Source organism: Haliaeetus leucocephalus, unplaced genomic scaffold (genome assembly GCF_000737465.1).
Source record: "Haliaeetus leucocephalus isolate CR32 unplaced genomic scaffold, Haliaeetus_leucocephalus-4.0 Scaffold819, whole genome shotgun sequence".
NCBI lineage: Eukaryota > Metazoa > Chordata > Aves > Accipitriformes > Accipitridae > Haliaeetus > Haliaeetus leucocephalus.
Genome location: NW_010973255.1, coordinates 4,836,149 through 4,858,055, shown reverse-complemented (window position 1 = coordinate 4,858,055; position 21,907 = coordinate 4,836,149). Strand labels below are relative to the sequence as shown.

General features: G+C 40.4%; 1 protein-coding gene across 1 annotated transcript in view; it reads left to right on the top strand.

Moving 5' to 3' along the window:
- Positions 1-10,321: 10,321 nt before the first annotated feature.
- UST (uronyl-2-sulfotransferase) overlaps positions 10,322-21,907 on the top strand; it is a gene marked incomplete at its 5' end in the record, with an annotated part of 99,103 nt that continues 87,517 nt past the window's right edge. The window contains one exon of the mRNA XM_010581932.1: positions 10,322-10,372. Coding sequence (XP_010580234.1) covers positions 10,322-10,372 — 51 coding nt within the window. The remainder of the gene's footprint in view (positions 10,373-21,907) is intronic.

Sequence of the window (21,907 nt, the reverse complement as noted above, 5' to 3'; positions counted from 1 at the left end):
CTGTGAAGTGTGTTCATTTATTCTGTGCTAGGAAGGTGCCACTGGGGTCAGGCCACAGACCTAGGCAGCTTCTCAGAAATGTGTCCCCAGGGACAGGAACTTCAAACCAAACGCCCAACAAACAACCCATTCTGGATAGCATTTGCAGCGTAGTACTTAATAATACTAATAATAGTAATAAAAGTCTTCCCTGAATAACTGGTGACTTGCCAGTTGGGTGCTTTCCAAACTCATTGACTTGCTGTTTTCCAAGATTGCCTGTGCAGGGGGAAAAGAGAGAGATGTGTATCTGAAAATATCTGCATAAATGCAATGAAGAGGAATAAAACTTGTAAGTTGGGTTAAGTTTAAATAATAAAATCCTTGTCTCTGGAAAAACGTCATGCAAAAGAGCAGAGCTGATGTCTGGTGTTGATGTAATAAGAAACTCTTGAGACTGGTATCGTCTGAGAAGGTGTCTGGTCAGATACGGATTCCCTGGAGTTCGTAGCCTGAATGGCAGAGTGAAGTGAGACTAAGAGGCCTCACGTGTGACAGGGTCTTCATTGAAGCTTCATCATTGTGTCCTTTGTTCAGCCCTCAACCTCACCCTTAAATTGTCGTCACTTGGGTAAGGAGAGCCTTGTAGAGACAAGGTTTATCTGTGGAGTTGCAGTCCTGTACTTCAGATGCTCAGAGGGAGGTTTTCTGTGTTTGGTGTGCTGCTTTCCGTGCAGGGGAGAGCGTGCGCATTGAAAGGGGAAGTGTCATGGCCCTACCACCACCTTTTGTCCCACAGAACTTCTTCCTATGCGTCATGCAATCTGCAGGCTAGAGGTAAAAACGTTTGCTCTGATGAAGGCAAATGGCCTGCAAATATTCTCACATCTGTCTATTACTCGGGAGGAAAAGGGGGAAACAGAGTAACTGTAAGCCTTAAAAAGTTTCTTCATATGCCATTCAGTTAAAACAGACTTCTTGCCAAGCTAGTGAGACTATCGCTGTACATTCACCTGGAGCGGAAAGATCTTCCTGAAAAGTTTTCACAGAGTGCTCAAAGAGATCTAAAGGAACGGAATTGGTATTCATCTCCCATCATCTCTCCCCACGCTCCTTTCTGCAATTTCCCCTTTGTTTCCGTTCTTTTATGAAGATGTTGCTCTTATCCAAGTTGAAAATTTTATGCTTGTTTTTACTGAATTGTATCCTGTGTTTTCAGACCACTCCTTTAACTGATCAGTATCTTTCTGTGTTCACACAGGAGTTTCAGCAGATGTCAAATCCCTTCATTTGGTATTGTTATCAAATTTAATACCAGTGCTCCTTAATGCATTTTTTTCAAGTCATGAATGAGAATATTGAGTGATAGGACCCAGAACACCACCCAGGGAAAATTCGCTTTAATTAAAAAAAAAAAAAAAAAATCATTAAAAAGAAATAGGGCTGGAATAGGAGCTGGTTTAATTTGCCTGTTGGGTCTAAAGCAGCATGGCAACACCTGGGTTGCTCCTGGCAGATGCCTGCCTAGTCTGTTCCTGGAGATCTCCAGTGGTGGCCAGTCCACATCCCCCTGACTTACTGCAACATTTTTCTGTTTCCAGTTCAAGAGTGTCAGGTTTTGATAGCTACTTCCAGAGTATTGTCTTTCAGCCAGATTTTCACTCATTCATTCTCGATTAATTCTCAGAGATAGTTGTTAATGCAGCCTGCCACAGGCGGTTTCTGAAGTATGCTACCTGAATGTCATTAATTCTAGCTCATTTCCACTGTTAGATATTTCTAATTACTCTCTAACTTGCTAGTTTCTATGCTACACCAATGCTTTTTGTATTCAACCATAGTAATTTGACACAGTTTCCACTATTCTCATGTTAGCCAGTTAGGAAATGAAGTAGGAGATGTCTTTGTGTGATTTCACTGGGTGCCAGTTCAGCTGTCAAACTGAGAGCTTTTCCCAGCTTGCCCCTTAAATTTTGAACAGCTTCGTTTGTAGTTGCCTAGCTTTAAGTATTGCATGACCACACATTTTGGGAGGAGAATTTTTCCCAGGGATGCCCCAAAAGGCACCAAAAAACATAGTACTGTGTGTATTTGTAGAACTGACTCTGCATTTTTGTTAAGGTAAATCTTGCTAAGGAAATTAAAAAAACAATAAAAGTCATTACAAAATACCTGGCACACTTTGTGAATGAAGGTAGGATAAAAATCTTCCTTGAAGAAAAAAAACTCACCTCCCCCACCCCCCCCCGTTTAATCAGTGTCCACTTGCTATGTGATACCCAAAAGCAGGACTTGAGAACCAGCTGAAAAGTAGAGTGAAGATGAAGAACAGATTAATGGGACTTTGAAGTGCATTTAGTAAAGAGCTACCTGGCCACAGAGAAAGATTGCAGTCTTTGTTCTCATAGTGAAACACATTCAAAAAAATCAAAATAGTTTGGCTTAATGGCACCTTATTTTTTTGATCATTAGGTTTTCTCTGCACTGTCTTGATAGAAAGCTGCATATCTGCTTTTCTTTGAGTGCAGGAAAATACCTGTTGGGTCTGGTTTTAGTACTTGATTTGGTTGTATTTTTTTTATCCCTCTCCCTGCCCCCAGTAGTAATAAAGCAGTTTATTAACAAAACAATAAAATGAAACACCTGTCTGTACATTTTTAAATGCTTGTTACCTTTCTGCATAAGGTGTGTTGAAGCAAGACTTAACCACACGATTTGGAGAGGATCTGTGATTTTGGAGTAGCTTTGCCTTCTGGAGTCTCCTCTCTTTGCAAGAGGAGGGCCGTGCCTAGCATGCACCTTCCCCTGTCCTGCCCTCACCTCTCTGCTGCATGTGCCAAAACCAGGAGGAGAGCAGTCAGCCTCTCACCACAGGTAACTAACTGGGCAGGCGGTGTGCTGCTGTTGGGTGCAGAAAGGATGGCTGAACCTGCAAAGATCTCAGAGCAGGGCAAGGAGGATGTCGGAGGAGTAGAAAGCGGCTGAGAACTAGCACTGCAGAGGATAAGACTGCTGTTTGCGGGTGTGTTGGGCTGGGGCCAGTATATATTGGTCTATGAAGACTTCTGAGTGCTAAAGGCCAGTACAAGAAAAAAGTTGGTGTGGACTGGTCCTGTAAGACTTCCAGAGTGAAGATTAGATGCAAGTGTCTAACCCTTGGGGATTAGGAAAAGTCTCCCAGCAAGAGTCTCGGAGCAAAATATTCAACTACTTGGTATGTATATAGGACAGATACACAATGTGGGTGCTTGTAGTAGGAAGATTATGAATTTTTTCATGTCAGACCATCTAGATCTGTGAGTTTGTAAGATGGAAGGTTTTTTTCTCCTTATTTGAGAGCAGGTTTAGCCAAGAGTTTTCATTACTGAATATTCAGATTCAATTTCATCTAGCCAACATTTCTAAACATTCATTAAAATGGGTCTTTCATCTTGTAGAATTATAGGCTGGAAAGTCTGTCATTAGAGGGTAGAAGCAAAAGCAAAAAGCACCAGAAATATCACCAATAGACCCAATGTCTGCGATATTTCCATTCTAGTGCTTACTGTAGATCTCATAATTTAGATGGCATCATATCAGAACTTTGATTTTTTTTTTTTTTTTAAATTTGAACTAAACCACTGAAAGTTTTGAATTTCTTATTCATTAATTATAATTATACATTTCAGGATGTTTGAATGTAACAAATACAGTTAATGTGGACATTTTTCCTAAGATTTTCCTGATCTATGGAACAAGTTAACACTCTAGTCTTGACTATGTTAAAAGGCAACCATGTAAATATAAACACAAACAGATTTGGACAAGCTGAAAGTATATAGAAAGTCAGTATTCTTTAATAGTTGTTTTCATAAAGGTATTTTTCTTCATTTAGAATCTTTCTCTCATGTATATTCTGCATTGGTTTAGAACCTACCATTATCTTCATATAATACCCTTCGTATCTGTATTCCAGTAGTACTTTTATATATATTATATATGCAGAACTACCAGTAAGTTTTCAAAAACTGTAGTTACGTGTGCCAGTTTCTCTCCGAATTGTGTTAGAAGTATGAAACTGGTAGGAAAACAAATCTGAATTATATCTTAATGAAGTTTCCAGGATTCAGTTCACTGGATAATAAAGCCAAATAGGTATTTTTATCATGGTCCGGCTTCTTAGCTTCATTGCATGCAGTGATGTAGAGTGAATTAAATGTATGGGTTTGGTGTGGGGGTATTTTGGTGATTTAATAAATAAGGAGTAACCAAAATGTTTTGAAAGGCAAGAAAGGAAGTAGAAAAATCCATTTTGAAATGTTTTTTTTAAAAAAAAAAAAAAAAAGAAAATGCTTACTCTACATTTTTTTCATGGTCAAAATTTTGACAGGATGTTAGTCTTGTACAGAGGAAACCAGTTGCAGGTACAGAACCTTTTACATATGATGGAAGAAATTGCAGTAAGTCACTTTGTATTCCAGTGCAGACTGGTCAGTGGGGTTTTGCTATGTTTTGCTATGTTAATCTTCTTTGCACACCTCTGAAAAAGTTCCTTCAGTTAAAGTTGGTGTGGCTATGCTGACCTCAGCAATAGTAGAGTTTTCCTTTTAGGTTGGATTTGAGCTGGGCAACATTCTGCTAAGCTTCTAGTTTTCAGGTTGTAGTCCCTAGCCCCCTTCCTGCCTTTGGACCACAATGGCCTCCACGACATGATGACTAAGAACATCTTATTATTTCAGATGTGTAAAAGTCTATGAAAAATCCAAGGATGTTCACTGCTCCACTGTAGAGAAAAAAAAATAAAGGGGCGTGGGGGGAGGAGAAAAGAGAGAGACACCTATGAAATGCAGGAGGCTGAGAATAAACTGCAGAAACCACCCCCAGCCTATTGTTTCTGGCAGTTCTGTCTGGCCTGGGTACGTGCTGCCATCCATCCTGTTTGAGGTAATGCTCCTACTGGTGGAGCCTCCTCAGTGTTCTTGGTAGTGGGAAATTTTTCGTGGTGGAAAGAAAAGAGTGAAGAAATTGCACAGAATAAAATGATAACTGGCACTGGGGAGCCATGAACTGATTTTGATTGCAGGTGGCTTTCCAGTTTCTTGCTTAAATAATTTTTTGACTGGAAGCGGAACAGAACTGATCCTCTTATGATTACTCACTGGCACTTTCATTTATTTTGAAGGTGCAATTCTTAATGATTAGGGATGCTTGGTGGGGGAGTCGTTCTTCAAAGCCTTGATTTCCAGACTAGAAGACTCATCAGACAACTATTAAACTGTTCCTTTCCTTCAGCCGTCAGATGATCTAAGGGGTGGTATGCCAGTAAAGGTTGTATTGGCGCCTGGAAGTTTAAGACGGTGACCAAGTGAAGAGAACAAAGCAGGATTTTCACAAGACACATTAAATTTGGCAGTAGCTGGATCCCAGCTCCCTTAGACTGCTGCTTGTGATTCCCACCAAGGGAAAACCCTGCTCCAGGAAAATAGTCAAAACTTGACATTTTCCATGTTGGCTTTCTCCGTTCATCTCTACTCAATTCTTTCCGCATGATATCTAAATTGTTCAAATAGAGTGATCCTGTTTCGATTGCTATCAAAGGGTCTTCAGTTCATACATAAGACCATTTACCACCTCTTCCTGTACTTCATGGTCATTTTTTGGAAACCTTTTTGTCAGGATTGCGGTTATTCTCGTTTTCTGTGGTTCTGAACTGATAACAGTAATATTTGCCCTTAATACTGGGGACTGACCATCTTTCTCTGTATAAACTTGGCTTGCTTCAAGCAAAACCCCCACACTTCAGTGATTCCAAGAAAAAAGGAACATAACCACAAGGTTTCCCTGAAGATTTTGAATACAGCTGATTCACTTAACCTCAAGGATAATAAATTATGGAAAAATTTGGACTCCTTCCATGTATTCACCATGTTCTGTAATAAAGCTGAATCCTTTTTTTTTTTTTTTTTCCTGACAGAGACTGGAGCAGACAGTGTTCAGTCAGCTCAAGTGTGCTGTTGAGCGTGTTTGTGGAATGCATAATACCACTGTTTTGAGACTTGATTATTCTGTCTGACTTGTTTCTAATGCCTTAGACTTGCATGCTATTACAGGAAGGCAGAATATATTGTAAAGCAGAAAATTTTGTTCTTAAAGAGCAAATACTCCTCTTCAGGAAAAATAAAAAATCTAGAAGTGTCTTGCTAGGCAACAGACAAGAGCAGTGATGTCTTTAGTAAAGTTTTATTAAAGGACTTCAAAGAAGTCATCCTAATAATTTAATGACATAGAATCATAGAATATCTCAAGTTGGAAGGGACGTATAAGGATCATCGAGTCCAAGTCCCTGCTCTTTGCAGGACTACCTAACACTAAATCATACGACTAAGACACTCCTTGAACTCTGACAGGCTTGGTGCTGTGGGGAGCCTATTCCAGTGGTTGCTCCCCCTCTCAGTGAAGAACTTTTCCTAATGTCCAGTCTGAACTTCCCCTGACACAGCTTCATTCCATGTCCTTGTGTCCTGTCGCTGGTCACCAGACAGAGGAGATCAGCACCTCTCCCTCCACTGCCTCCCTCCTTCAGGAAGACATAGGTTGCTTTGGAGCAATGGACTAGATTCTTACTGAGGAAAGATGACCTCCTCTACGATCATTTTATCATTTCCACCACAGAAAGTATCTTCTCTTCTTGTGGCACTTAGTGATGTCAAACACTTGTTGTCTGTGCTAGGGCATATGAAAGCTGCATAATAATGTTCTGCACCTTAGATAAGCCTGTTGTGTTGATGTAGTTAGAGTAAACACTTGAGCTTATGAACAGTGGTTTCAGTGTTTATGGTACTTATTCCTAAGTCCCTGATTTTTACTGTGCAACTCTCCTTTTTGTACTACTTTGTCATTTCTTAGTAGACAGTAGTTCATAGATTGGCTTTACCTTGGTATTTCTCCATTGTTGCAATATTTATAACGCTGAATTTTTCTTTTGTTTTTCAACTAACCTAGTCTGATATGTAGTCTCTGAAAAGTGGCCCTACGTGTGAAAGCAGCATCCTCTCTCAAATTCAGATTTCTAAGTGCCCAGTGTGGGAGTCATGCTTAGCAAGCTTTTCATGGCCTCTTCCTGTGTTAGAAAATCATCATCTTTCCTTCAGGTTTTCTGCAGAAATATTCTGACCTAGGTGCACGTTTTTTAGCACGTTTCTGCATACGTTAAGGCTCCTGTAGTATGGCCTCTGCTTTGCAAGCAGAAGGGAAGCAAGCCCAATTCTGTGATATGATGGCCAGTGAGAGCATGTGCAGGGCTTCGCAGGGTTAAGGAACTGGCCGGCGTACCCCAGAGCCTGCCCGCTCCACTCCATCACAGCTGCGTTTGTTGAGTTATTTTAGTGTTTTTTACTTAGGGTATGGAATGAATCATACAGCAGAAGGTTTCACTTTTATTACTGAAAACAAATACTCATTTTAAACTTGAACCCAAAAGAATTCAGACTATTGAATTGATGTGGCGTGCTGCGAATGCTGAGATCGGCTCTGGTTCGTGCTGAGGAGCAGAAGTAGGAGATGTGGCAGGAGGAGGGAGCTGGCTCAGCACGCGGCGTTTGGGGCAGTGTAAGGCAGTGGGGAATGTCTGCAGCTTTCCTTCCGCTGCTCTTCATTTGTAAGTTGTTCTGACCTGGTTTCAAATCAGTACTCTTAACTTCCTTGATCACTTGTGTCTGGCAGTCGGTTTCTATCGCTGTTAGTTGCTTCTGGATTTGAGCAAGCAACTGCCGTGAAAAAGACCTTTATAAAACGGGCCAAAATTGTACTACTGTCTTTTAAGTGGATACAGTAGTAACTAGACTGTGCTGTTAAAAACCAACATTCTGAGAACAGAAATCAAACCTGCAGGATGTGTGTCCAAAGCCAGGGATATTTTGGTGTAATTTTAATCATTAAAAAATTACAAAGGAAGGAAAATGCAGTATGCATACTAAGAACATAGATTACTGATACAGAAAGGTGAAATTGGTTAAGTTATTGGCTCCTTAATTTTAAAGAATGTCTCAAAAAAGTTTCCATAATATACCTTAGACACTCTTGATGCTGCTCTGTAAGATACTGTATAAACTCTGACTGTAATGATGTGCTTTCTCAAGAGACGGTGGTAATTCAAATCTTCTCTAGAGCAAAATGGGCTATGATATGCTAAAGATATAGTTAATATGTATGTAGTTAATATTCCTTTTTATTTGGGTAAACATAAACTGCCAATGTTTTGGGGAGGCGAGAAATATATATGACTATTAACGTATCCTTATTAATACCAATTATAAAAGTCTAAAGTTTTGTTACTCCTGCTTTTGAACAAATTAGTAGTTTTCATATAACGTTTATGGTATTTCTCATGTGTTAATTTGTTTAGACAACAGAAAGTGCTTTTTAGCAAACACCACCTGTTTTAGCATGGATCAAAATGAAACATTTTTCCTGACACAATGAGAAAAACCTTAAGAGTTATTTTTATCAACAACAGTGGCAGTGTTTCAGCTTAATTAATTACAAAGAGGCGACAGTTGCTGTGAACTATGTAGTAAGAGCCTGATCCTACAGGAGAGTTAAATCCTAAATCAGTGTGGATGGAGAGGCACTAACAGAGCTTTCCTTGCTCCTCTCCCAGGGGCAACCCTGGGTTTACCTGAAATGCTTATTTTCAAGTCCATCTTACTGGATTTGGAATAGCTACTTTATTGGAAAGCCATACACAACTCTGTTACTAGTTTGTGAACTGAATTACTTCCCTGGCAATTGGAATCAGATCAGAGGAATGGATAATAGAAATTATCCTGAATATAGGGAATCAGCCAAATTATGGCATTGAAGTAATCAATTTGGTCGTTCAAAGGACGGGTATTTGTGTCAAATGGATAGAAAGATGGGTTTCTGGTATGCTCCAGAGGGTGATTTAGTTGGCCATAGAAAAGTTACTGTTCAGGCTTTTGTAGTTGTGCGAACTCTTGTAAGATTGCAGTACATACAAGAACAAATTTGGGGTATTACGAGTAACCTTTAGATGAATTGGAAGCCTTTTGACTCAAGTTTTCGTAACTTCATAACCTATGCTAGAAAAGCATAGAAAAAACAGAAGACAAAACGCTTCTGCAAAGTAATCCTGACTTTTTATTGTACATGGAAATTCATCACACTCTCACACACAAACTTCTCCTTCCTGCCTCCTGGATCCAGAAATCTCTGTTTTTTCTGGCACTCCGAAAAACAATGTGACACAGTGTCCTTTTGGCTGGATTGACAAGAGAAGAGCTCTTTGGTGCCAAATTGTGTTTTATTCCCACTAGCCTGCATTGCCCCAGAGGCAGTATCTGCTGCCTATTCAACACCCCAGGAATGGAGATGCTCATGAGTGGGACATGCTTTTTACAGTCCTCCTCCATGTGACATTTGCATACCTTTTAGGCACTTGTAAAAATGATTCTGATATGCCGTACCGATGTAAGGTTGGAGCAGAGGTATTTTTGCTGTCTCTGGTATGAGGATGACTGAGAGGGGAGGCATGTGTGGCCCAGGGGGAACTTACAGACTTGCTGCAAGGTTTCACCTTCTGCTGGGACATGTTGGGAAAGCTCCTGGTTAATCCTTTGGAAGAAGGGTTCAGGAAGGACAGTTACAGGGAAGACAGCCTATGGGTGTGCATGGGAGGGCATATTTTATATATCAGTGTGTGCTTGTAAGTAATGGGTAAAAAGTCTGAAATTGTTGCCTTTTTAAATTGTAGCTAACTAAAAAGGGAGCACTGAAAAATTTTAGAAACTTTTTTTTTCTGAAGCTTTTCATCTGAATTAAAAGAGCATCTTGAAGGGGTAAGTGTAATTACATCAGAATACAACTCCCATTCAGTCAATACTGTTTGGGAACAAAAAAGTAGCTTGGAGGTTGGGGAAAACCCATGTTAGAAGGGAGATAGGTGAATGCTTGTCAACTCCATCAGACCAAAATCTGATGAAGGTCTTTGATACTTTATTATTTAAGAAATCTTTTTGAGGTTAATTGTGTTCACTTGCTTAAAATGTACAAGGATGCAGCTGACAGTTTTTGTCATGCAAATAATTGAATGCCATGATTGATTAATTAAAGCTGCCTTGGCCCATTTAGTTTTATGCTAAAATGACAATGTGCATCTAATCTTTTATCAAAAATGTAACCAAAACAGATTAGGTTTTTTTCTCTAGTTAATCAAAAATTAAAGCAGAGGGTATTTATTTTCCTTGAATTATTTGACACCTGGGATAGATTTACACTGGTTCTATGGATTGGCAAGTTTTAAAGTTGTATTGGATGACTTTTGTTTATCTCCATCTTTCTTCTTTTTGTAGGAAATTCCACTTATTTGGATGACCATGGACCACCCCCTCAAAAGGTGAGCTGCTGTTGTTTGGTGTTTGATTTCTTCTTGCTTTTTTGATTTGGGTGTTCACCTAATTGTATGTTTACTTGTGTGCAAAGCAACTCTGCTGAGTTTACATCAACAGCACTTGACCTTTCTGACTTTTCCCCCCCAGTGTTTTCAGGCATTTGTAAGTAACTTGGGTTAAATCTCTGTATGATTAAACTAATGAAATTTTTGTCATCAAGTCAAGGGGAGGCAAGATTTTAGTGATGTTTTGTCTCATTCATGCAAAAACAAGACACTGCAGTTGGAGTTAATAAGGCAAATGAAGATGGCCTTTTTACTGGCAGCAGTTCCTACAACGTGGGCTGTGCTGCAGGTGTAATGCTTTCAATCAGAGCAGTAGGATATGTTTAAAGAATGTGCATAATGAGCCCTTTTATAGGGATAGGGTACACTGTTCCCATCACGTATGACTGTGCAGCATTGACTTCGCCCTCACCGTCATCATGACACCTTATGACATTTCAGGTGAGGACCAGCATCGTGATGGTTTCTTCAAGAGGAAAAAGTGGAAGCAGGCGTTTAGAGTCTCTTGTTTTGTTTACTTTTGGTTTACTGTCTGTGGGTTTATTCTCTAAAACATGATTTGCTACTATCTTGTGTTTTGTCTTTCCATACAAGGTGGCTATTATAATTCCTTCTGTATAGTAGCTTTAAGAAAAAAAAAAAAGACAACTGTTACTTTGCCATGTTCTAATTTCTCCAGACTCACTTCTATTTCTGTAAGTACAGTGTAGTATCTTACTGAGGTATTTGGGTAGAACTAACTGTGGTTTTGAAGACTTTATGCTGTGCAGTGGCAACACTTGAAGGTGCAGCTTTTCTGAAAGTTTCCTTTCCAAATTATGCGAAATTCTTACTGTTACTTGTAAAATACCAAAGCAGAAAGAGGGTGGGAGATACTGTGATTATGTATATGATAATAATTAGCTATAGGCTAATTTTATATAATATAGCCTATGGCTTTCTTTTATATGAAACTTTTCAAATAGTATTGTTTTAATAGAATTTAGATGCCTGAATGCTTTTGTAAGCCCTATTGGTATTTAAGTAGAAATTTTACCTGTTTCAAGAACTCCGCGTGAAAGGGTGAGATTCCGTGGTCACTTCTAGCCAAAAAGTGTAGTCTGCTGATGAAAGGGTCATTTTTTCCTCGGCAGTGCAGGATTCCCACTGGGCTGATGTGCATGGGCTAGAGAAGTTACTGAAAACACGTCTGTCTTCTAGTTTAGTTTTCAGACATTATTTCCCTGATGTGGCCCACCGTGAATGCTAGTGGAGCAGGTGAGAGTGAGGAGTTAAGAGGGTGGAGGCGAGAAGCCACTATCTTTGGTGGTAGTCCTCGCTCCTCTCTGTTCAAACTGACTATGAAATCACACCCTGAGCCACCAGGCGTTGAGTTTGAACGCTCAACCATGTGTGTGCATCACTGTGGTGAAACAGTTGGCTTTTGGTCAGCGGAAGGAGGGTAATGTGGAAAGTGATTCGGCTTAGCTTAATTATCAGTGAAAGCAAGCTACAATAATCTGGGTTTCTTAACCTTTTTGCTGCAAACTCTGTGTGCACAAGATCTGTAATTTTCAACTGATATGTGGAAATTTGTTACACTCTTAAAGTTCAGACAGCTCAGAGGGATGATGTACATCTGATTTTCTTCCTCTCAACACAAATTACTCACTTTTTCTGCATGCACAGTTACAAAAACAAACAGATGTAGACAGAAGTGACAAAATCAACATGTTAAGTTCATCATTACTGAGATGGGACGGGGGGTAATCTAAGGCTAAATGAACGTTTCACACTTAAAATTTATTTAGTACCCTCTTGTGCTCTTGAAAGATACTTTTTTGTTATTTGGGTACCATCTGCTTGTCTTGCCCAGAAGTACAGCAGCTTGCATGGAGTAAAGCATTATGTTTTTCAGGTCTCCACAGTGAATACTCAGCTCAGAAGAGTAAAGCAATGCTTATTCTGGACCTGTATTTTTCATGCTTGCCTTACCATTAAGAAATGCTTAGCTGTGCCATTAAGGAAAAGGCTGTAATCTAGATAAGAGTTTTTAACCTTGAAAACTTTATTCAGATTTTGGTCCTTTTACTTCAGGAATTTTGTGTTACCAATTAATGGTGCTGTAGGTGGGAGCTATACTCCAATGGGAGTAGCAGTTGGACAGATTTATTTAATCCAGGCACTTTCCTGTTTACATTATGGACATTTCTTTTGCCTATCTAAAAATGTAATTTTGGGCTATGTTCACACAGCTTTATCCAGCTACAGCTCAGCTGTCTGTAGAAAGGTCAGCTGGTTAGGTACCTACACGATTGATTGATTGGTTATATAGGTAGTCTTTGATTACCTACTTAGTAAAGTTTTTGGGCTTCCTCTGTAATCATCCTCACTCCTGAAAGCTTGGTGAATAGCTCAGTGAAATAACAGGCTATAGCCTCGTATAAGTTACAGGTATTTTGCTTTTTGAAGTACCTGCCTGTGTTTAGAAACATTGATAAAAGATGGGTGCACACATTTTTATCATGCCTTGGACAACATGTGGGCAAGCCTGCTTGTTCTTGGGTGGGTTTTTTTGTTTTGTTTTTCATTCTCCTAATCAAAACATGGGCGGGGATTAGTAAAAGGGCAGATAATTCCTGGTATTTGCTTAGAGTCATGTTTTGCATGGAGATGCTCTTGCTTTGTAAATCTCACGGATTGCATTATTGGCTAAGTGCAATTATCTACCCTCCTACAGCTTCAGCTCTGAACTGTGAACTCTGCCTGTGTGAGTGAAACTAATTCACTGTAATTGTCATCATCTTTCAGGTAGCCTCTAGTCATATGAGGTTAGATCATTAAGGTCAATGAGTGGTTTAATTTGACTTACGAAAAGGTGTCAGAAGAAATTAATCCTGAATCCAACATTTAAAATATTTCATTACAAATAGTATTTTCAGTTGTGATCTTCACAAAGCACAGACGAAATGATGCACCTTTATTAATAGCATGTGTAATGCACAGATGAAAAAGCCCTCAGTTTGTTTCTTTCAATCCTGGCAGTCACTTACCCTGGGAAGCATACCCTTGCCCTGCCGCATTCAACTGTGGTCAGTCCTATGTGGCACTATTATGTGAAGCTCTCCAGCGTTTTCCTAATGCCTGCCGTATTCATCAGAGGGATTTACAGCATGCCCTGAATGAAATGAAAACACGAGAGGGGGATTTGGTAGGTTTAGGAAGTAAGTCTTAGAGTCAAAAGGATTCTAATTTTATGTGTCTGCTTAAAAATGCTTAAAAGCTAGAAATCGAGATAATGAACAACAGTCCATTGCCCGGGGTTGAAATGACTGATAGCTAATATTGGCGGTATGTAGTTAGCTGTAGTGGAAGGCCACCAACAGTTGATATGCACTGGACTGTAGCTGTTTTGCAGAGTACATTCCAGTGTTTTGTTGGAAATCATATTAGCTTTGGCTTTTCGTCATGGCTAGGTGCCAGAACTGGTTTTGTTGAATACTGTGGGTTTTTTCTCCCAGTGGAAGAACTGAAAATAGCACTTGTTCTCTGAACAAGGAATAGCATCATCACATTTCAGGAGATCAGGGTACTGGGCTGTTTTTTCAAATAAAGGTGACAGCAGCAATTTTCTCAGTGCAAGCAGAGAAGGAAAGCTTTGCTCACTGCTGTACATTAACTTTGCTGGCATGGTTCTGGTTCTCCCTTTAAGGCCAGTTGAGCCAGCTTTTCAAGTCTTCCCCCAGTAAAGGTTTACTTGACTGTTAAAGGTTAGCAGTGGTAATCCTTGCCAGTGGTATGAAGGTACTGTGTCTGCCATAGGTCACTCTTTGGTCCTTAGGCACCAAAGACTTGACCAGAGATTGACTAATCCTAGATTTTCGTGAGTTCTAAGACAGATCTCTGTGTGCTTCTCTGCAGGTAGATGCAACCTCCACTAACCCTAGCACAGCTCTGGTCTTGCTAGTGTTAGTATGTGACAGATAAAAAGAGAATATAGTTGAGCCAAACGTAACCTCCTACCCGGTCAGTAAGAGCTAACTCTTCAAGTTAAAGCACTTGAATTTCCTAGTTCAAATCTCTACCTCCTTGGATTTTTTATACACATCTGAAAAATATAAATTTTAAGGTTTTTGCAAAGTGATCATTTGTTTATCCTTTCTCTGTAGATTGGACTCTAAATGATGCCTATAGATGATGCTACTCTGTTTTTAAAAAATACCTGTGAAATTGGTGTTCATTAGTGACTGATGGTGTTCGGTTGATATATTTCATGTCTGAGCATTTCAGCAAATAAAATGGGTGTATTTTGTTCCAGTACTTAGGCTGGCTATTTCTTTAGCAAAACTTCCTGAGGTTTTATTCCTGCATCCAACGTGGAGAAGCTGACCTTTGAGGACAAACGATGCGATCTTTATCAAACCTACTGTTGTTATTGATTGAAAGCTTTTCCCCTGAGAACTTGGCAAGAGCATCAGGATATGTCCGTCTTTTGGTGCAGCTGATATATACGTGTAAAGGAGCTGTGCACATAGATGACAGATAAATTACATTCAAGTGGTCTATTCTCCTTTTCTTGACGGTTTTCCCATGGGATGCCTGTCACAGACCCAGTATATTCTGGCAGCTGTTTAGGTGTCAGCAAAGCCCTAGGCTTAGCATGTGTGCGACAGTGCTTCAAAGCTTTAAGTGAATACAAAAACGGATGTGGGTCAGGATGAGGTCAAAATGAAAAGAAATAAAATGCATACACAAAGTAAGTTTGATCTGATTTTATTGGTTTGAAGCTGGAAAGTGGATAAATACCCTTTTCACCATTCTTTCAGTTCTTACCTAGTACTTATGTAGATAATTGTTCGTGTTTTCCTTATGGATCAAGACTGTGGGAAAAGATAGCAGAATCCTTGAGTGGCCTTTGGGATGTATATACTTGTCACCCTCTGTTGTCAAGTAGGTTTTTTTATTTTATTTGACTTTAAATCTTACTAAAAGTTGATGTCAGCATTGCCCCCATTACACTGAGGTTTTAGGTTCATCAGGTTTATGTCAGCTTTATTATTTCCAATTCTTTTGGTAACAGTACTAAGATAACAGCCAAGAGCTGTGCATTTTTCTTTTAGCTTTGCTTTATGTTTTGGGGGTTTTTTTAGTGGATACTTCCTGTTTCATTGGAACTTGTGGTTTAGTTCTAGCCATCTTTTCTGAGAACATGGTTTTACCCCTTCAGCGCTCTACAGTCTTAAGTGATTGATTTTTTTAGGGTTGAAGTGCTTGATTTTAAAAAACACAAAACAAAAGAACAAGATTTGTTTCCTATTATGTACCTGCTTATCAGGGATTTTAAGAGCATGAATAGTAGTGTGTGTGTTTTTGATAGAGTTGAAATTCTCTGTTTAGCTGGTTTGAAACAAATGGTGGATAATCTTTGAAGCCATCTATGCAGGGCAGGGTGGGAGGAGATTTCAGTGATTAAAAAAGCCCTATACTGCTTGTAAAATGAAGAGTTGTTTATAAGATGATCATGCAGTGCAAAAGTTTTCAGCTAGCAAAAATTGTCAGAATTTAGAAACGCTAAAATAGAGTAAGTAATTTCCTGTGGTTACCAGACTCAATACATGGCTGATAAAATCAAATTATTAAGACAATTCAGTAAGTGCCTTAACCACAAAGATCCACTTTATAGTTTGAAGTACTGTTTTACTGTATAACTGAGCATTTGAGCCTAGTACAGTCAATAAAATACTGTGATTTTAAATAACAAAATATTTCTCCACTTCCCTCAGTTTATTAAAGGCAGTGTAAAATAATGGTAGAAATATTGGGAATAATTGTTTTATGTTCTTTTTAAATTGTGTTCTTCTTCCTTAATAACTAACAGTATCTCAAGGGAAGACAAATCTGATTTTTCCAGATTTCCCCATTGTCTGTTATTTATAATCGGTTGGAGTCCTGCTGAAACTACAAGTGGTGAATGATATAGCACACTAGTATTATAGAGATGTTACCAAAAGCTAGAATTGAATCTATACTATTAAGTGTGAATTGGGTCATAAAAATATTTCAATAGTACTGGAGTACTAATTTCTGTTTGGTTTTCTTCAGGACAAGAAATTATTTTATTCTCTTATTTACCAAAATAGAGAAGATGATTACTTATTTTTTTAATATTTCTTCGGTTTATAGTATATCAGAAAGGTGTTGATATGGGGAGGCTGACTGATAGTAAATGGACAGTACAAAGAGACTTGGGATATTAAAGCTAGACTGCCTGTCATAAGGAGATAAATATGTGAGGTATACTGTGCATGCTGACACCTTGCAAAAATTTGAACAGTAGTGAATTGGCTTTCTACTGGGCCTGACATTTTTAGCCTCTCAATTTTGAAAGACTTTGGGAGACTGGTCTTGTGGGGATGCAGGTTTTGTGAGTGCAAGTAGTCTGTTATTTTCATCCATTTAATTTCAAAGACGCTTGGAAAGTACTTCATCTTTTGGTTTGTACCTTGTCAGGCAGTGTGCATAATTAAAGGTGAATTTTGCTTACCATTGCTAAAAAACTGTCCAAGGCATTAGTATCCCCACTTCCAAAGCTACTAGAGCTCTGTGTCTTCACTGAAATTTAGGACATAATCCATTCTGAGCTGATTTTTGTTCACCTGCAAAGCATCCGTGCAGATTATTTCACAGCATGTGAATATCTCTTATGGATTACGGTTTTAAATTTCCAGCTGTCCAATACATTCCCCTCTTCTTCGCCTTCTTTCCATGATAGGAAGGTATTCATAAACTAACATAGCGTAGGATGAGGTAATAAGCAATGTATTGGGTTTGCATGGCAAGGTTTTGGTAGTGGGGGGGCTACAGGGGTGGCTTCCTTGAGAAGCTGCTGGAAGCTTCCCCTGTGTCCGACAGAGCCAATGCCAGCTGGCTCCAAGATGGAGACACCACTGGCCAAGGCTGAGCCCATCAGTGGCAGTGGTAGCGCCTCTGGGAGAACAGATTTAAGAAGGGGAAAAAAAACCTGCACAGCAGCAAGTGCAGCTGAAGAGAGGAGTGAGAACATGTAGGAGAAACAGCCCTGCAGACCCCCAGGTCAGTGCAGAAGGAGGGGGAGGAGATGCTCCAGGCGCCGCAGCAGAGATTCCCCTGCAGCCCGTGGGGAAGACCATGGTGAGGCAGGCTGTGTCCCTGCAGCCCAGGGAGGTCCACGGTGGAGCAGATGTCCACCTGCAGCCTGGGGAGGACCCCATGCCGGAGCAGGTGGGTTCCCGAAGGAGGCTGTGACCCCGTGGGAAGCCCACGCTGGAGCAGGCTCCTGGCAGGACCTGCGGGTCTGTGGAGAGAGGAGCCCACGCTGGAGCAGGTCTTCTGGCAGGACTTGTGACCCCGTGGGGGACCCACGCTGGAGCAGTCCGTGCCTGAAGGACTGCAGCCTGTGGGAAGGACCCACGTTGGAGAAGTTCGTGGAGGACTGTCTCCCGTGGGCAGGACCCCACTGTGGAGCAGGGGGAGAGTGATGAGTCCTGCCCCTGAGGAGGAAGGAGCGGCAGAGACAATGTGTGATGAACTGACCCCAACCCCCATTCCCCATCACCCTGCGCTGCTGGGGCAGGGGAGGAGGTAGAGAAAATTGGGAGTAAAGTTAAGCCTGGGAATACGGGAGGAGTGAGGGGGGAAGGTGTTTTTAAGATTCAGGTTTATTTCTCATTATCCTACTCTCGTTGATTGGCAATAAATTAATTTCCCCCAAGTTGAGTCTGTTTTGCCCGTGATGGTAAATGGTGTGTGATCTCTCCCTGTCCTTATCTCAACCCACGAGCTTTTTATTATATTTTCTCTCCCCTGTCCAGCTGTGGGGGGAAGTGATAGAGCAGCTTTGGTGGGCACCTGACGTCCAGCCAGGGTCAACCCACCACAACCACTCAGTCATGGCTGCTTGCATTATCTTTTTATTAGGAAGTGATAGATTATAATGCTGAAGTCCAATTACAGCTGGGTCTGGATGACCTAAACCTTCAGTGGAAAAACAAAAATCTGCCATTCTCGATAGGGCTAGCATGATGAACTGATTTGGTTGATGTTGCTAAGCCTTGTGACTCAGTTGAGTAACACTCATGATTTTACCACCATTTTTATATTTGTTGATGCTGTTCTTAAATTCTGAACTGTTAGTATTAAACAGTTCTGAAAGAATCTCAGTTGGCCTGAAAAAAAAGGGTTTTTTCTAGGTACGATGTTTGAAGAAAAAAACATGAAAACATGGAACTTGGGATGCTGTAGAGGCTTGCAAAACTGAAAAAAAACCAAACAAAACAGAATTCTAGTATTATTTTGAAAGCTTCATGATTTTGAAGAAGAGCTGGTAGGTCCTGGCAGTCTTCTACTCAGGCTTTACAAAACTATCAAGTGTAGTTCAGGAAACAGTAAATAATGGTGAAGTACTCTAATAAGGGCTGTGAGCTCTAATCAAAAATGAGATTGTAGACTTGCCTATGAGTGGTCAACAGTAGAGTCAAAGAGGACAGGGTGTCTTGACTGGGCTGAAGGGGTCTGTGTGAGAGTGGTGGTATCATGGTAATTCAGGCGAAGGAGGGCTTTGGGCAGGTAATGTAAGGATAGGGCAGTACAGGTATAAATAAGTAATTCTCGGGACAGCACCCATGACACCCCGGTGTCCTAGCGGAGTGTGGAGGCCTTTGCTGCTGGCACCATTGGGAATTTTGAGCAGATGCAGGGAGAAGCTCCCTCCATTGAAATGGAAAGGAATCCTGCCTTGGTCAGCAGGAATGAGCTTTGGTTTGCCTGCGCAAGTCAGATCAATCATTTCAGATTGCAGAAGGGTGAAATGGGAGCACTTGATACTGGGCCTCGTCCGTTATTGCCTCTGACATGTGTCATCTCCAACACCACAGGATCCACTTGTGACTTGGACGTGGACCGTGGTCAGTCGGGGAAGGTATTCTGGGCCTTTGAATAATTTTAGATGATACTGGGATTTCTGCTGTGTTCTGGCTCTGCCAGAAGAGTTGGCCAGCAGCATGTTGTCCTTCCTGTAGGTGCTTCCTGGCGTTGCTTCTTCCAGGTGGTGACATGTCATCAGGAACTAGATTTGAATCTCTTACTTGCAGAAGCAGTGATGGAAATTCAGTCCTTTTTTGTTCCTCTGAGCACGCAGAGCAAGAACACGGCAGAGCCAGCTCATCAGTAATGAACGTGTGGGTTACAGTCCAGCAGAACTGGCCTGTTTTACTAATCAAAATCCGGTTACAGCTATAAACCACCTCTATTTCATACTGCAATTGACTTACAAAGTGCCTGTGCAAAGTGCAGTGGGAAAGACAAGCATGCTGAAGATGTTAAAATAAAAAGTGAAACTACTGAAGGGGGCCTAAAGTAAAGGGCAGGAGGGCAAACTGAAACACAGTATGACAGAGTCTTGGCAATGGAGAAACCATGAGTGGTTGCACTAGCTGCAGCCTCGTAGATAGTCAACCACAATCAGTACAAAAGGGTTAAACCTTAATGTGAAGAAAGACAAGTGCATACAGAGGAATACATTATTTAGTCTACCACTCACCACATTCAAATCCAGTATTATTGGCTCCCGGGGTGAATTCATGAATATTGCATTGGAAGGCTAGGAACTAGTGTAAGGTAGTTAGGTTACTTAAGGGAACACTAGTGCCATGATGTATTATAAAAAGTTTTAAACCCAGGCTTAGCTACTTAATATCTCTCATTTTGTAAGTATCCAATATAAACATGTGGGTTGGATGGGATAGGATTTACTACTTAAACAGAGAATAACTGTGCCAGTGTGTTCTGTGCACATCACAGAGTGTACAAAACCCTGGGCTCAGGAGGAAAAACAGTAGTTTTAAACTTACAATTCAAATATATATATACATATAAAATGAAGCTGCTTTGGAGTTAAAATCTGGCTTGCACAAATTCTGCAGCTTAAGGGGTTTTTGATATTATGTGGAAAACCTTCCAGTGGAAAACTGGGTAATTAAAGTGACACCAAAATTCTTAACCTACCTGAATTCATGCTAGTTCCCTCAATGAATACCAGCATCAGTGAACTGTGTCCTTACATCATTTATCTCCTTTATCTTGTTATGAGATAAGTGCATACCAGTAAGGCAACTTCCACAATGTGATGAACTTTAGAAGAGATGAAAATACTGCTTTTCAACCAAAAACTAATGAAGGTCTTCCTGTTCTTTTTCTGTTGTAATTTGCATACACTCGTAGGGTAAAGAAGAAAAAGAGTGATGTCTTTCTGTTCTGCACCCCTCTCTATACTAGCAACAGTCCCATATGCTTTGATTCTTCTAGATGCCATCCTGAGATATATTAAAAAGGGACATCTGCAAGATAGGAAGGATAACTGTTCAGTTCTCCTTGGCACTACGGTGACAAGATACAGCACTATATCTAATTTTGGTCCCGGAAGAAGTGAACAAGTTGCAAACTACAGAGGAAAGAGAGAAGAATGAAGAGGAGGTTGAAAAGCGTGCTATGTTAAGAAATGGTGAAAGGAAAGGATTTGATCAATCTAGCAGGTGTTGGTTGTAACCCCCTCCCCAGGCAATTATCTGTTTGGTAGGGTGATTCCCTCTCACCTCCTTCATTCCTGAGAGGAGCCAGAGATGCCAGCACTTGCGTGCAGCGAGTGTTGCTGAGCAATGAGAGCCAGGAGTCCTGCTCACGCCTCCAGAGGCTGCCTAACATCAGTGACCACCTGAAACTGCTGAGTGAACAGAGCATCTGCTCTTTACCAACCTGCTTGAGTCTTTGCATACATGTACTGGATTTGAACATTGCTGTAACTTCATGTAGCTGAAATAAACCTGGTTCTGCACTCTATTTGGCAGGGAATCTTGTGCAGCAGATTGCAGAAGAAGTAGTTGTTCAGCTGAGAGCTGCTGTTATAGGAAGGTAAATCAAGTGTAATGTAATAAAAGGAGCAAAACGAAATATGTTGACAGGATGTGGCCAAAACTTTGAAAACTTGATTTTTGACCTTTTCTTTGTAATTTTCCCAGGTTGCTATTGATATTATCATAGTTTCCGTTTGCTGTATGTATAGGCATAGTATGTTGTAATAGGACCTGATCTGAGGCTTAACAGGGAGACTTAATATGCTTTGGACTGAGCTCTTTTTAAATTTGTACGGGTGCAGTACTTCACAGAAAAATTCTTGAAAGTTTTCATATTGGCTATACAGATCTGTTTTGTGGGACACATCAGGAGCCATTAGCTTTGGCAGACACTTCATAGTAATGCTTTTCTTTAGTCTTAAGAAGTTTGAGGACTGTCTCTACAACCAGTCTCCTTTTGCTGTTTGTGCTCTATGCTTATGTTTCCAATTTATTTTGGTACTTAGGGATGTTGAATCATTAGAGAACACATTTTAACTTACTCTTCCAAATTTGTCAGCTGCTAAACAGATGAAATACATTGTTTGGGGCGGGGGAGCGGGGCGGGGGG